This window comes from Hippocampus comes, unplaced genomic scaffold (genome assembly GCF_001891065.2).
Source record: "Hippocampus comes isolate QL1 unplaced genomic scaffold, H_comes_QL1_v1.1 scaffold83, whole genome shotgun sequence".
In the NCBI taxonomy this organism is placed as follows: domain Eukaryota; kingdom Metazoa; phylum Chordata; class Actinopteri; order Syngnathiformes; family Syngnathidae; genus Hippocampus; species Hippocampus comes.
The window spans coordinates 1532165-1548464 of record NW_017805281.1 but is presented as its reverse complement, the minus strand read 5'-3'; the positions used below and the strand labels follow the sequence as shown (position 1 = coordinate 1548464).

Sequence of the window (16300 nt, the reverse complement as noted above, 5' to 3'; positions counted from 1 at the left end):
CCAAAATGCATTTTCAGAAATTGTGTAAACAGAAAAATCACAAAAATGGTGTGTGTACATGTGTATACTGTACATGTATGTCTCTCACACACACACACACACACACACACACACACACACACACGTGTGTGTAGCGAGACAGAGTGGTGGGGGGAATCCCAAAATTTTAATGTAAAAAAAAAATAAATTCTAAACAAACATTTTTAGGCTATGAATTTTTTCAAAATAGTTTGATGGGATGGAAAACAAATGTTGGCAAATCAATTTGAAATTGTTCCCCTGCCTGTCGTTTCCCTTTCGCACGCTCACCCATCGCCTGCCGTATATTGGGCCCTTGTGCTGTCCATCACCAGCAAGGGGGCGGGGCGTGAACATTGCTCTACACATCGAGGAAAAAAAGAGAAAGTTACCAAAATGGCGGCGTCAACCTGCCCGTCCACTGGAAAACAATAGACGAGCACGAACGGAGCCACAAGCAGCCCTAATCTGGGAGCAGCACCGTCAACCTGCGGCGACCTATTTAAAAAAGAGCTCGCTCCGAGTTGGCTTCGCTCGGGAGCTAACTAACTTGTCAGGCAGGCAGTCCGTCAGTCAGTCTGTCCCCCGACCAGAGCTACTGAGCTAGCCGAAGAGCTAGCTTTGGCTACACGGGGGGAGGGTGGTAGGGAGGCGGGCGGCCGCAGGAGGAGGCGACCAGGCGAACAACCGGCCAAGCGGGCGGAGGATCAGCTGTTGCCTCAACAGATGCCGTAGAGAGCGCACGGCCCAGCCCCACGTTCACAGTAAGTCCCTTTTGACACACGCGGACAATGTTGTCGTAGCCCCCAAAACGAAAAGGCCACCATTTTGTACGCCAACCGAGCCGGAAAGGCCTCCGAAGTTGGCGAACAAGTAAGTCCGCTCGAAAGAGTCGCCGAGTGGCTTAGCTCGCGTTAGCTTAGCACCTAGCTAACATCCATCGAGCGACTGAAGTTGCCACCGAGTTAACATGAAATTGCCCCCCTACAACATGCCCCGTGCCCCGTGAGCTCACTTGGGCCAAGGGGCCCGCTTCAATTGCCACTTTTTTTCAGTCGTGCAACTTCTAGCGAGTGGAGGAATGTGCTAGCATGTAAACACAACACAAATGTTGCTAATGCGCTAATTAGTTAGCTTTCTGGCCAACTTGGACGCGGCTTGTCGCTGCTCGTTTCCCCGCAGCTCGGCCTTGCGTCTCGCTCTTCTCCCCGGCCAAGAGGCCGGACGGAAGGACGGCCGGCCGGCGGTGACAGAAGGCCGTGAGCAATCCCAAAGGTCTCCTCCAATGGAGCCAGCAGCACGGCTGGCATTGTAAGGGTCGAGAGACTGACGGACGGACGCAGAGGGTGTACGGACGCTCCTAGCCACAAAAGCAATAATTATAATAAGCAAGAGCCACAGTCGGCGTTTTATGGACCTAACCTGAGCCAGCAAGCCATTTTTTGTATTGATGATGGCGGATTTTGTTACACCGCGACACAGCGCGGTGATGGAGCGGCTGCGGCGGAGAATCGAGCTCTTCCGGCAGCATCACAACAGCTGCGAGAGACGCTACGAAGCTGCCGCGCTGGAGAGCCTGGAGCTGGAGAGGCAGCAGACCCTTGCCCTCCACCAGCGCTGCCTGCAGGCCAAGGCCAAGAGGTCCAACAAGCACCGGCAGCCCCCGGCCAGCGCCGGGGAGCAGGCTGGGCAGAGGGCTCCCGGGGCCGCCGGCGGCGGAGGAGGAGGTGGCGGTGTTGGAGCGACGGGCGCGGAGCTCGGCGACGGCAGCGGAGTCGCCGCCGAGCAAAGCCGAAACAGCACGCTAATTGCAGTGAGTAAAACACCACCACGACTCAGTGAGCTACTGGTTCCTTTTGTTGTAATGTTTTTTACTATTTGATTTTAGAATTATGCTGATTGAAAAAACACTTCCACTACTGTTGACACTACGACTACTACTTGTATCAAAACACTGCTATGGCTCCAAGTATTAATACCACTAAAAGTGCTCGTCCTGTTACTACTACAATTCCTAAAACTATGACGACTTGTACAATTACTGATTACATCGTGACTATGACTACTACAACAATATCACTACTACAGCTATAAGTACTACTACAATTGCTACTACTAAGACTAGGACTCTATATTATGACTAAATTAAGTAAGAAAATTCATTTGAGTAATTTTTCCAGGACTGTTATTGGAACTGTTAGTGGTGCATCCTAACAATATTCTGGTCTTTACTCATTCAAGCCATGAGCTGGTTTAGTAATGGGGCTCGGTAAATTTTGAGTTACGAGCACTTGGTGCAACAGAAACTAGCTCATAACTCAAATGTTGCCTCATGTCACAAAGCCTAAAAAATGACCAATTGGCAGCTCAGTCCTGGAAAAATCAGCAAGTTGTTGTAGCACTTCACAGGGGGCGAACCCGGTGTCTCCTCGTATGAACCTGCACTGATTGTCGCTTAGCTCGTTCGCAGTGTACATGCACCTTTTTCTACTTGAAAGAACAACGTGTGACACGCTACTTGTGACTCTCGAGTGAAATGAGGGGAGACAGTGTCAAGAATAGACTTGCTTTGGAAGATATTTTCTGCAGTCAAGGGAACCTGCTTTTGTATAATAATCGTCATAGGGTAGGTAGGACATGTTTTATTTACTGCTGCTCGTTGTTGGTCAGTCAGCGCATTTCAATTGGCTGCCTTCCATTCACGTCATAGTTCATGGAGTCAAATGGCTGAAGAGACATTGCTTTTCCCCACACAGCCAAGATTTTAGGTGGTAACTATTCCAGCCTGAGGATTTCACGGTAACGATCGTTTCCGGTAGCGTGTCGTTTCGTTGGGATCATTTGTACGGTACGGTAAAAATCACCGCACACTAGTTGACTGTACGCGATAGAATCTCTCCTGTGTGGTCACCGCGATTTCACTGTGGCTGTATGTGTGTTTGTGGTGTGGTGTGTGAGAGTTTTTCTTCTATTCTACTTTCGTTTTGTTTTTATTAAGTGGGTTGGGGGGGCGGAACAGGAAACATGTGCGCATGCGGGTTGCTATTTTAGTCTGCACGCTGAGAAAGCGCGTGGATGATGGATAGAGATGGCGGCGAGAAAAAAAACGCAGAAAGGTGTATTAGTTACTACATTTAAGAAATGGGAATGCCAGTCAGATTTTTCTTTCGAATCATCCGAAGGAGGGCGTATTACCAAGCCGACGTGTGATGCATGCACAAAACTCGAAAGAGAAATACGACGGGAGACACAATAATGGGGCAAGTACTTGAAGTTGGTCATTAGATCTAAAGGCTAATCGTTATGAAAAATATGAAACAGTCTTAATCGTTTAATATTTCAGATTGATAGCCCGACCTGATTATCCAGACAAATCTACTCTTAACACATCTCAGTCCACATGATTATCTTCTAGGAAAGTTTTAGAAGATTTCGCGTTCAAAGGCGTTTGATGCCCATGGCTGGGAAGCGATAAAATGAGAACAAAAATGCACTCATTGCCTTTTTTTTGGATTTAGCCTAAGTCATTGTACTATAATGAAAGGAAAAAAAACAGCTCATATTCCAACAAATCCAAATAGCTCCAATTGGAGTCTTTATCTGCCCCCAAATACTTTACAAAGCTGCACATACACTTCTTTAAAAACTGTCTTGAAGCAAAGACTACACTGGCCCATTCCGGCAATGACTTCTACCTCCTGAAAAGTTTTTCTTTTATGTTGAAAATGACTTTGCTCAACCAAGATACCTTACTATACAATGGCCAAAGGGAGAACCCAACCTCGTTTTCAATGCCATAAATACTTGCTCGCGGGGACAATCCCTCGGGGTTCTTTCTACATTTTAGGTGATCCTGCGTCACTACGGGACAGTATGTCAGGCCATCTTAAGTTCACTGCCTCTGGCCTGACCGGGCCACTACAAATTTCATTAACAAAAATGTTGAAAGTAACATCTTGCTGCACACATTTTTTTTTTCCTGTCAGATTTAATCTTAATATACCTACCTGGCGAGTGCCAGTTCTGGCAACCACAACATGCCTCGCCCAAAAAGTCACAATGTCAGACGCTGTAAATGCGGCGTGGCAGCAGTTTGCTGCTTTTGTCAGAGTAAAATAAGTATGGAGACATTCCCTGCTTCGCTCTGATCTGACACCGAAAATTCTGATTCGATCACGGCCGATTTGTGTGCAGAGTTAAGCATCCATGACATAGTTGGTGGACCTCAAGATGTAAACAGACACACATTGCCAGATAAAGAGCAGATGAGCATCGAGATAGAAACAACTGGATGCCTGTAACAATGGGTTGAAATGGAGATAAACAGCAGACAAAATAAAATGTGACCAGTTCAAGCTTAGCATTCCATCCAAGCGCCATCATGAATATTTGACATTTTTGTGCCAGAATGAAGAGAGCAAGCATTTAGCAGGAGGCATTCTTTACTCATTGATTCATTTGTTCATGTCTTGTTTAAACAATATTCTAATAATCAATTAAACTGTAGGATATTTTCCTGGTGAATTAGATTTTTTATTTTATTTTTTTTAAGTTTTGACGTATCAGCTGCTCGTCAGTATGGCATTAATCTTAGTTGTTCTTTGCGGATGATAAGAATAAATGCCTGTGATTATTGTTAAATGGTCTCTTTTAGGGATGCTCTAATCCACAGGTGTCAAAGTCAAGGCCCGGGGGCCAGATCCGGCCCGCCACGTCATTTTATGTGGCCCGTGGGAGCAAATCATGTGTGTCAAATTTCATGATCCTTGCTGAAATCTTTTCCAAAATGTCAAATCGTCATGGGTAATAAAGAACGTTGCCATTTTACATCGGCCCTCCAAGGAAAGCCGTAACTCCAAAGTGGCCCGCGACAAAAAATTAGTTTGACACCCTTGCTCTAATCAATCGATCGCTGATAATTATTGGTGATTATTTATGAAAGTATGTATGAATCTGGCACCAGAAACACATATGACAACATTCACACCCTTAAAACTTCATTAATGAATTTTATGCGCCACGCAATGCACTCTGAACCAAGTGGCTCAATCATGTAACACGCCTGTGCGTTGTTACTGTGTTTTGTTCATCGGCGTAGCAAAAACAAAAGGGGGGGAATCAAGCATGTATGCTCTGTATTAATTGCACAAGTTTTGGTGTTGACAAAAAAAAAATTAAAAGAGAGAGAGAGAGAGAGAGAGAGAGAGAGAGAGAGAGAGAGAGAGAGCGAGAGAGACCTCTGCCTCATGAAGAGCGTTTGAGAGATGAGCAAGCAAGGCTTATTTTCACTTCACATGCAATGGCTTTGCCTTCAATGGGAGTGACCTCCACCGCACGCAGAGGGCTAGCATTAGCATCTTGCTTCGTTGTTTTAGTCTGCTGTTAGGTTTACACACACAATGACAAACTAGCATTTGGCCCAAACTGTAGCTTCACAGCTCCGGATGGATCCAAATTGATTGATAGATTCAAATAGATAGATAGATGGATTATAGATCAGAACTATAGATAAGAGTGATCCTGACTGATAGCTACCTTCAGAGATGGGCTATACAGTAGATAGTCAAATACGTCAAAATAGATTTGTCCAGATATATAGACCAAGACAGAGCTCCAGATCCATCCGGATTTTTGGATCCAGATAGAAGCGGTAGCATTAGCCTTTAGCGGCAGGTTTACGTGATTAGACGCCGGAGCAGTCGGAGCTATTGTGGTAGACACACTGGCACATTGTTGTCTCTCAGAAGGTCATCTCCATGGCTACCAGGGGTGGAGTCATACCAGAATTTCAAGTTCCGAAACTTCAATCGCTCAGTTGTTCAGCTCACTTTGACTCACCAAAAACGCTCTGTCACACACACACACACACACACACACACACACACACACACACACACACACACACACACACACGCGCGCGCGCGCACTTACTCACTTGTTACTGGCCCACTTATCACATGACTTGATGTTTACAGCTCATGGGGGAACGTTCCTAGTTTGTCACATGCTGTAAAAAATTGGTGGAGACCAGGCTTGGGCAAACTTGTGAAGCATACTATGTACATGTCGCTTTAAATTATCTATATTTTATGTACAATTTTAAACAAATATTTGAAATAAATAACCATTTATATAATGATAAATTGGCGGCACGGTGAGTCGTGGGTTCACATCCGTCCCCGGCTTTCCTGTGTGGAGTTTGCATGTTCTTCCCTTGCCTGCACTGGTTTTCTCCGGATACTCCGGTTTCCTCCCACATTCCAAAAACCATGCTTGGTTGGTTAATCGATCACTCTAAATTGTCCGTCGGTGTGATTGTGAGCGTGAATGATTGTTTGTCTATTAATCGATATTATGAAAATAATTAGTAGTTTTTCTTTATTATGCCTGGACTTCTCAGAGGGAAAGAGTTAGCACATCCTTGGCACCAATGCAAAGTGGGCCAGTGGCATGTGGACCAGAACCAGGGCCAGGCCCATTGTCCTGGTTCCGGTCCTGGTCTCTCTGCAAGCCTGCCGATGGAGGAAGCAGTCAGCCTTGTTTTTATGGTGGGCAAGATAGTGCGCGTGTCCTCAGGTCTCTCAGTTTGTACTTCCAACGTGCTTGTTTACGTTCAAATATTTTAACTTTAAATGTCTAGAATTTTGATGACATTGGCTGATTATGTTGAAGTAAATGGAACCCTTGACAACCATATGCAGAATAATTTCCCATTTTTAGTTGAAGGCCCAATTATGAAAATGACTCGGTGCTGACTCAGCCGCCCCCCCCCCCCCTCCCCTCATGGGTTACCATCCCATCCCCCGTAAAAATTGAAATCTGCGAGAAGGGAATATTTTTTTAAACATTCATGGCACTTAATTCTGTCTAAGGTTTTTAAACACACCTAAAATAATACTAATACATTTAAAGGCATTCACTATATTGAAAGCATTGAGTATTGTACAACAATGTTTACAGTAAATAAGTCAAATTTTTTTTTGCTCAACTAACAGAGTGAACTCATCTGTTTTTCAATAAACGGTGGGGAATTTTAAAAAGTTTTTTTCCCCATCTGATTCATCGGCTAATCAAAAATAATCGACAGAACAGTCGATGATTAAAATCATTTACATGCTTCCCAAGTCATTAATCTTTGTAAAGGGAGTTAGTTTCTTTTCATTTTTTTCATGTTTTACTGCAAATTGTGTTATTTTTCTGGACTGAACACTTGGCAGACAAAAAAAAAAAATTCGGCTGACTGAAATGGATTCAGGGCATTTTGATTCGTTTCTATGGCAGAAATTGATTTGATTGGAAGTCCTTCGTGTGTTTCATGGGCGCCATTTTGGTTTGCGTTGCAGTTGCAGGAAACGGTCAAGAGAAAGCTGGAAAGCGCCGGTTCGCCTTTGGGCCGCGAGCAAGTCAACGGCTTTTCGGACGGCTTCCCGCACAGCAAGAAGGCCTGCATGGATGCCACCGCCAAGGCCAATGGCTCCCCCATGGACTCCAAGTTGGGTCTGGGCGACGCACTGGCCTCCAACGGCACCCACGGGCCCGCCATCGAGTTGGCAGCAGATGGCGCCAAGGAGGCGGCGGTGGCCGACTTCCACCGCAAGGAGATGAAGCAGGAGCCCGACGACATTCTGCCCATCATGCCGCCGTCGGCAGGAGGAAACAACAACAACCTCTTCCCGGACCTCAACTTAGACGAGCAGGAGTGGTCAGACCTCATGGAGGAGCTCAACTGTACTGTACCCTACGAGGACATCCAGGACATCCTCAACGATGGCTTCGAGGACCGCAAAGACCCTCTGGAGATGACGCCCAACCAAGGAAGCGGTGGAGTGGCGGGCAGCCAGTCCTCACAGAGTCTCCTTCCTCTGGATTTGGGAAGCGTGAAAGCCGAGTTTTCCCCGTCCGCCTTTGAACAGGACTCGCGCACCGGGTCCCCTCACATTCGCTCGGCGTCTTCTGGGCCTCCCCCTCCTCCTCACCCCACCAGCTCTCCGGCAGCCACTTCGTCCGCCTCCTCTCTGGCCGCGCCTCCGCCCAGGCAGCACCCGGCGCCCCCCAATCACCTCCTCACCAAAGACCTGTCCCCCGCACAACAGCTTCAGCAACTGGCTGCCCAGCAGCAGCGGGCGCAGCAGCTCCACAGCCAGCTGCAGCACAGACAGACGCCGCCCGCCGGGGCCAAGTTCCACAGCCAGGGGGTCCCCCACGCTCACCCCCCGCCCTGGACGCAGATGGCTGCCCCCTCACAGAGCCCGCTGGGGTCGGCGTTTGGCGTGGACAAGCCGGCCACCCCCTCCTTGTACCCGCAGGACTTTAATTCCAGCACGCAGAAGCAGCGCCTTATGTCTGGCCAGCCCCCCAAGGGCTCGCCCAAGGCAGGGGCCAACAGCTACATGCCAGGGGCCGCCGGCCACCCCGGTTTGCTTAGCCACCCGGCTCAGGGGCCCCCTCTCAACCACGCGCCGGCGCCAGGGGGCCAGGCGGCCATGTTGAACTACAACAACACCAAGCCCCTTTCCCACTTTGAGGCCGGGCCCGGTCCACCCAGGCCCGCCAACAGCCAGAACCAGAACAAGGCCGCCTTGCTCAGCTTGCTCAGACAGCAACAGCAGCAGCAGCAGCAGCAGCAAATGAAGCAGAAGAACAACATGAACTTCCGGCAACACCTAACACACTCGCAGGTAACACGCACGCGCACAGACATACGTTTGGAATTTCCAACTTCAGGGATGTCCGTCATGGACTTTCACGGTGCAACAATTCAGTGGTTAATTGACATCTAATCAATAATGAAATTAATTGAGAAATATTTTTGATGATCGATTACTCGTTTAGAGTCCTTGTCGAACTAGATGTTTTCCAAATCTTCTGAATTTCTGCCTCTTAATAGGAAACCTCCGGTTTCTGTCGTCCTCCACAAAAGCAGACTCATTATCATTGTTTTTTCAAAATAAGGCATTTGCAAACATCTTTTAACTTTGAAAAGAATGGTCAACATTTTTTATTTTTTTCTCTGAATGTTTCACACCAAACCAGTAACTGCAGAATCATCAACTGGTTGGTCTATTTTCTTTAATGGCTTGCCTGAAATAAAGGGATGCTTTTTAATATACGGTAATCAGATTTATGAGGAAAAAATTTTATAGATTTACAAAAATAAGAATTTGTTGCAGATAGGGCTGTCACAAACAAATCATTTTAGAATTGATTAATCAATCGATTATTCTGCTGATTACTTAGGTAACCAAGTAAACTGACAATTTTCCCCCCAGCTTTTGTTGAAGCCCTCATTTACTGTTTTAGTTTTATTCTTTCTTTTCTCTCTATCATGGCCAATTGAAACCCTTATAAACCAAATTTCTTAATTCCTTATTTGTTTGATTGAATTGTACAACTTGGCAAAAATGGGATTCATTCTCGACCCAACATTTGAAAATATCACCTTTTGTGTGTGTTTTCTAGCAGATGATGTCATTCATCAATTTTTGGAAAAAGCGGCAATTTTACGACACATTCTTAGGTTTGGCGTTGATTGGCTGACGGAACTCGAATGAATGACCAAATTTAGATTTGGCGCGGTGGAGTTACTCTGCTCATCATGTGGAACAATTGAACAAGTGGAAGAGAGGTACTATCAGTAAAGCAAAAGGGGACTCCTGAGCAAGTATGTCATTTTCTAGCTTGCTTTAAAATGTACAAATTGGGCGAGCAGACTGGAATGTGCAAGTTTAAAAAATGAAAAATAAAATAAGAACTGATCTTATGCAGTAAAGTAAGCAATAAATGTGTGTGTGTTTACCAAAGGTCTGACAATGGCCCAAAATACCCCCCATCCAACACACCCTCAAGGTTAAAAAGAAAAAGACCAACAGATTGCTAACGAGATACAGCTGCTTATTAACATGAGCTCATAGCTAACCTTAGCCCAGCAGTTGATTGGGCAAGAGTTCGTCCTGCAGGTGGTGCTAGACACTGCCTCCAACCAGCTGCTTGAACGAGACTCATTTATCCATCCATCCATCCGTGCAGGAGCCTTTCCCAGCAGTCAACTCGAGTCAAAGTCCATTGGGGGTTTATTTTGCTCTACTTCTTGCAGGCCCCAACTGACACAGACAACACTCAGAATCTGTGCGTGTGTGTGTTTAGAAACATGTCATTAGGTAGGGCTGGGCGATAGGACTGAAAAGTATATCACGATACAAGTATTTCATATTGGCCGATGTATACATCGCTCTCTCTCACTCACTCATATTTTACTTGCCTGATTTTGACTTCAGTGCGATGCCGGGGGTCTGACATGACTCACATGATCGTCATTAAAAAGTACAATATTTGGTTCATAAAAAGTCATTGTGAAAATACATGATAATACATGGATTAGAACCAAATTGCGTAGCTGCGGCCGTACTTCTTTTTTTTTTTTTTGGTCCATATGTGGACGTCACGCTCTGTTTGTGTCTTCTTGTAGCAGGACCAGAACTCGTACCCGGCGCCTCCGCACGGGCCCAGTCCCGCTAGCAACCTGACGTCCGCGCCGGGCGGTAGCGGAATGGCGGCCCCGCCCGGGCCCAACGCCATGGCGAGTAACCACGGCAATACGGCCTACCTCAGCAGCCAGGCGGCGGCACTCAAGCAACAACAGCAACAGCAGATTCTGGACCAGCAAAAGCAGCAGTACCTGCAGAGACAGCAGATGATGGCTGAACAGGTCACTTTCCACTATATCCATCCATTTTCCAATCCGCTTTATCCTCACAAGGGTCGCAGGGCATGCTGGAGCCTATCCCAGCTGTCTTCGGGCAGTAGGTGGGGTACACCCTGAACCAGTTGCCAGCAATGCAGACATATATGAACAACCATTCATACTCGCTCACACACCTAGAGACAATTTTGAGTGTTCAATCAGCCTGCCATGCATGTTTTTGGGAATGTGGGAGTAAACCGGAGTACCCGGAGAAAACCCACGCAGGCACGGGGAGAACATGTAAACTCCACACAGAAAGGCCGGACCCGAACCCACGACCTCGGCACTGTGAGGTCAACGCACTAACCATTTGACCACCAGGCTGCCCCCTTTCCACTACATTCCTTCCAAAAAGGGTCGTGGGCCTGACACTCAGAAACTTTGCATGATTTCATATGGGACCAAGGTTATCAAAAACCAACAAAATAGCTCAAAGTAAAATTGAAAAATAAATAAAACGAAAACAATTAACTGCAACTATATCGCACATTTATAAACCTAACAAAAAAAAACAATTTAAGCCTTGATTGTTAATATGTTATGTAAGATGTCTTAATTACTGACCCGTATGCGACTTCCTCTTTTCTCCGACCACACGCTCGCCGGTGACAAACTCTGTTGTTCGTGTTGCGCCATGCAGGAGAAACAACGTCAGCAGGACCAGCAGCTCCAGAGACACCTGACCAGACCACCCCCTCAGTACCAGGACCAGCCCGGACAGAATGCCAATCAGAACGCTTTTGCCCAGGCCCCTGTCAGCCAGTTTACAGGTCAGAAAATCATCAATATGTGCTCCATCACTAAACAGGCTTTTTTTCAAATCCACTCCAAATGTATTTATTTCTACAGCACACATTTTTCCCTCTTTCTTCCAAAATCTGTTTGATATTTTCACTGCCAGCTCTACCAAATTTGAGAGAGAGAGACAGAGAGAGAGAGACAGAGAGAGAGAGAGAGAGAGAGAGAGAGACGCAGAAAGGTCTGGACAAATATTACAATTTTTTGGGGAATATGCCTAGAAACAACAACGAAATTGTTCACAAAGAGTAATATCAACTTACAGTATGAGCACTACTTTCAGCCTTCCTGGTGTTCTTCACACATCTCCAAAACATATTTGCATATATAGATTTTTCTTGCAGTGGCATGCAAATGAGCCAGTGCACTCATTTGCGTACAACACGGCTGTTTCGTCATTGACGTCAATATCACTTCTCCTTTTTTTTTTTTCTTTTTAAGTCACACTGTTAACTGCACGGACTTGAGAGACGTCACTAAAATATTACACCTCGACGTCAAGTCAATTATGAACATCAGTTATGAGTTGGGCTCATATACACAAATGCAAGTAAATATGTTAAATCACAGGGTCAATGAAAAGTTAAAAAAAAATACAAAATACGTTAAAACAAAAAGCATGGCACGTGATGGGAAATTGGTGGTGATCACGTCGCTTTCAGGGGATAGGAAAAAGATCATATGTTTTTAATTTTCCCACTTTTTAAAGGTTGCAAATCAAAAGCTGTGCTATGCAGTTATTGATGATGTAGTGCGACAAAAACATCAACCGTACGATCTTACCCTTCTGTTATTTTGGTTATTCTCGTTTGTGGGTATTGAGTTAGTGTTGTTGCTATACGAATTTCACATCCCATACGCTTTGCTATGACGTCTTCCTTGTGCCTCATATTCCAGGTGTTTAAGGCAACTGTTAGTCGTGAAACAATTAGATGTTGTTCTTGCGATTATGATAGGAATTTCAAATCGGCCTAATGATATGCAAGGGAAGTTTTCATGCTATTGTTGCGACTAACGCGTGTCATCCTTTGTCCGCCCTCAGCTTCGTCTCAGTCACTGGCCAGCGTGTCTTCCATGGGAGGCCCCGCACCCTCCAGCCAGCGCATGTTTCCTCAGCCTCAAGGCATGATGGGACTCAACATGGCCTCCGGCGCCATGTCGGCGGGCGGCGCGGCTCCACCGCCAACGGTTAGCCAGGTGGACCTTGGGCTGACGTCCTGCGGAGGCGGAGCTGGTGTCGATGTCCAGCAGGTGCTGTACAACAACATGACCCTTCACCCAAGCGGTGGGCATGGCAGTGGCGGGCACGCGCCCCAACAGCGCCAGCCCCTGTACAGGCACACCCTGTTGTCCCAGCAGCACCTCAGCAAACAGTCCAACGCCGCCGCCATGTTGAAGCAGCAGCAGATGGCCACCACCCGCATGCCCGCCAACATGCAGGCCGCCCAGAACGCAGTTTGGCAGCAGCCAACGCCACCCGCTAGCGCCGGCCTTCCTCCCAACGCCTTCACCAACGCCACAAACGCCTTCCACATGCAGCAGCAGCAACCTCGCATCCCCAAGATGGCCGCTACGGCTTTTAACGCCAACCCCACCGGGCGGCCTGTGGCGGGCATGATGCAGAGCGCCCAACAGAGGGCGCCACCCAACCCACAAAACCTGGGCCCGCCCCAGACTCAACAGCAAGCCGCTCAGAACCACCCGACCAATCAGAGCGTCCTCCCCGACCTCGTGGCATTCGGGGCGACGGCCAGTGGCGGGCGGCAAGGCCTGGCATGTAACCAAGGTTACCAGGTCAGCAGGACGGCCAATCAGCAGCAGCTCTCCTTCGGCTACAACGCCACTGCCGGGAGCTTCGCCGCTGAGAGCGACTTGGTGGAGTCGCTGCTCAAGGGGCAGAGCGCGCACGAGTGGATGGCTGACCTTGACGAGCTGCTCGCCTCGCACCAGTAGATGCCGACACACTTTCCGTCGGCACCAACTGGGAGCAACCCGCCCGCATCTTGTCTCGAGTCCCGGTATTAGTTGTCACCATGTCACGCATTTCATGTGACATCACATGTTCTCAAATGTTCCACGAAGCGTCAGATGGCATGTGCTTGGGGCAACGTGTGCCCCCACGTAGTGTCATGTGACACATATCGCGTGATGTTATCATGTGTCATGTGACACTTGACATGCATCATGTGACGTCTGTATCATGTGATGCATCATGTGACACCACCTGGGGCATATGTTGTGCAACACGTCACACATGACATTAACCCGACATGTAACATCAGACATGTGATGCCACATGACACCATTTGTTCACATGTTACGTGATGTCAAATGTTACATTACGTGTTACAATGAGTTCTTGAGTTGAGTTTGACGTTGACTTCCCGGATGCACTCACACAGGTTGGTGGATGCACGGACTGCTCGGACTGGAATGCGTTGCCATTGGCCGGCGGGCGGAGTTTATGCGCCACCTTGTTCATGTTTAAATGTTTCTAAATCTATTTTTTGTATGTAATGTTGCGATCTGGACATAGATGTTATTTTTATATATGGCAGACCATTTTTGTAAGTATTTTCTACTTTTGATATGTTCGTGTTAAACAAGAGAATTATGTCTTGTAAATATACTACTCCAAAAACACTTCCTGTGTGTGTGTAATGTGTAAGGATGAATTACATTATTTGCATGCGTTGCCAATAATTTGACCTTAGTGCTGGGGGCCCCGCCCACTTGAGGCCACAGTGTTGGAACCGGTCGCCGAGGCCGCACACTGGACAAGACGCCATGGATGAGCAGCAGCATCATCAGCTTGTTGGCCTGGCCGCCGTTACGGTTGCTGCCGTTCTGGAGCAAGGTGAGGCAGGCAACCATTTTGGGGTGGTGGTGGTGCTGTCATTCCAATTTGGACATGTTTTGTAATTGTCATTTTTGTAACTTTTGAAAATTTGTGGTTTTCGTTTGAATGGGAGTTTGGCCATTGTTATATATGTTGGTGTGTAAAATTTTGTTAGTATTATGTTTGATGGTTATTCATGACTAATTATATTTCGGTGTGCAACTTATGTCGGTGTAATTGTTTAATTTGTGTCTGAGTCAACATTGTGTATATGTGTGCGCAGCGTACTTCTCCTTGCAGGTGATAAGCGCCCGGAGGAAGTTTCGCGTGTCGCCCCCGTGTACGAGTGGACCCCCCCAATTTGAGAGAGTCTTCAGGGCCCAGTAAGTGCATGACGTCACATGATGAAACCACCTTTGCCCTCTCCTCAATTCTGATGAACTCGCAGAGTGAATTGCTCAGAATATTTCCCCCTCTTCATCGCCATCTTGTGGACGTCCGGAGTCTTCTTCAGCCAAGGTGACGTCACGGCTGCACTCAAAGGGGCGTGTAGTTTGCGGTGACCTACGTGATAAATCGCGTGTGCTTGTGCGTCTCCCCCAGGTGCGTCTTGCGTGTGCGGCGCGGCCTACGTGATGGCGCGTCTGTGTTACTTTCAAGGTTACGCAGAGTCGCCGCAGCAACGGTCAGTTGGCATACCTCACGTCCCGTGACATCATTTATGAAACGCTATTAGTTGCGCCTTGAGATACAGTACGTGTGACCTGACCTTTTCGAGCCACTCCCCCCCTTTGACTTTTAGATATGAGCACCTCGCGGTGGTAGTGAGCTCACCTCACGTGACAATCAGGGTAATTCGTAACCCCCACCACCCTTGAAGGGCTTTAAGTTGTTTTTGTTCACTGCCATCTTACATTTATTCTGAAATTAAACAAAACAAACCAAGTGACAGTTTGTGTAATACAACCCCCCCCACACACACACACACACACACACACACACACACACACACACACTTAGCCTCCACTAGCAGAATGCTACCAGAGGAAATCTCTATGAATACACGGGCTAATAATATGCCCCTTTAACACCAACAGTGCAAGCAACACATACAGACAGACTATAATGGCACTACAGTACCAGTAATATATTTATCCTCTGTAAAGAGTCCCAAATAAGGGTTGAAGGGTTGAGAGAATCTGAGATGTCTCCATGTATTTTTGTCTGATCAACTGCCCACATTTGGCCAAGACACTGTGGGCAAAACTATGACAAACTTCAATTTTTGGGGGTAATTCTATTTTATAAACACTGTATGTTTTTACTGTTGTCATTACAAATAACATGACTTTTTTTCCTGGAACACCTGAAACTCATGTTTATTTATCTCAAAGAAGTGAGAAGATGTTTTGAGTTACGAGTGTGGTCACGGAAAAAATTCAAGTCGTACTGTATGTCAGGGCGCCCCCGCACCTTGTATGACTTTACAGTAATGACGTCATGACGTTGTTTGCCATTTGTCAGCTTGCGTGCGCTCTACGTGAGCGCGGGCTTCCTCTGGCTGCTCATTGGCTTCTCCTGCGTCGGTATTTTGCTGTCCTTCTGGCGACTTGCCGGCCGACTCCAACTTCTCAACTACGTCGCCTGAGCTGTCGGCCATCGCCCCAACTTTAGCGACTAATAAAAATGCAATCTGTCCAAGTTTCAGAGACTTTGTTTTTAATTGCATAGAGTACGGTGGCCGACAGAGGAAATGCGCTGCAAACGGCCGAACGCTGCTAACACAGGAATGCTGCAAATCAAAAATTTGATACAAACACACAAGTAAGCTAAAACCCACAAAACAAAATTCCTGCAGGTAAGACATGCTGCAAACGCTACAAACATAGGAAAGGAATGCTGCA

General features: G+C 47.0%; 2 protein-coding genes across 5 annotated transcripts; both read left to right on the top strand.

Annotated features, from left to right (window-relative positions):
* The first annotated feature begins 385 nt into the window (after positions 1-385).
* On the top strand, positions 386-14200 carry maml1 (mastermind-like transcriptional coactivator 1). Of its 4 annotated transcripts, none has more exons than XM_019871195.1 (6): positions 386-782; positions 1501-1831; positions 7362-8696; positions 10484-10723; positions 11400-11529; positions 12600-14200. In XM_019871195.1, exons 2-6 carry the CDS (start codon positions 1508-1510, stop codon positions 13508-13510), a joined length of 2940 nt encoding a protein of 979 aa, XP_019726754.1. In that variant the 5' UTR covers positions 386-782; positions 1501-1507; the 3' UTR covers positions 13511-14200. The 4 variants fall into 4 exon arrangements, with proteins under 4 accessions (XP_019726754.1, XP_019726752.1, XP_019726753.1 ...); XM_019871193.1 differs by having other exon boundaries at positions 1201-1831; XM_019871194.1 differs by having other exon boundaries at positions 386-1831; positions 10487-10723.
* An 81-nt stretch (positions 14201-14281) lies between these two features.
* Positions 14282-16088, top strand: ltc4s (leukotriene C4 synthase). The gene is made up of 5 exons (XM_019871199.1): positions 14282-14414; positions 14680-14779; positions 14845-14915; positions 15000-15081; positions 15921-16088. The coding sequence occupies exons 1-5, from the start codon at positions 14345-14347 to the stop codon at positions 16042-16044; spliced, it is 447 nt and encodes a 148-aa protein (XP_019726758.1). The 5' UTR covers positions 14282-14344; the 3' UTR covers positions 16045-16088.
* The last annotated feature ends 212 nt before the right edge of the window (positions 16089-16300 follow it).

Bases quoted from the DNA above. Each gene is read 5' to 3' on its own strand.
- maml1 (XM_019871193.1), top strand. From the start codon at position 1,469: ATGATGGCGGATTTTGTTACACCGCGACACAGCGCGGTGATGGAGCGG. The intron at 1,832-7,361 runs GTGAGTAAAACA...TTTGCGTTGCAG, and splicing joins GAAACAGCACGCTAATTGCA to TTGCAGGAAACGGTCAAGAG. The intron at 8,697-10,483 runs GTAACACGCACG...GTCTTCTTGTAG, and splicing joins AACACCTAACACACTCGCAG to CAGGACCAGAACTCGTACCC.
- ltc4s (XM_019871199.1), top strand. From the start codon at position 14,345: ATGGATGAGCAGCAGCATCATCAGCTTGTTGGCCTGGCCGCCGTTACG. The intron at 14,415-14,679 runs GTGAGGCAGGCA...ATGTGTGCGCAG, and splicing joins TGCTGCCGTTCTGGAGCAAG to CGTACTTCTCCTTGCAGGTG. The intron at 15,082-15,920 runs GTCAGTTGGCAT...GCCATTTGTCAG, and splicing joins GCAGAGTCGCCGCAGCAACG to CTTGCGTGCGCTCTACGTGA.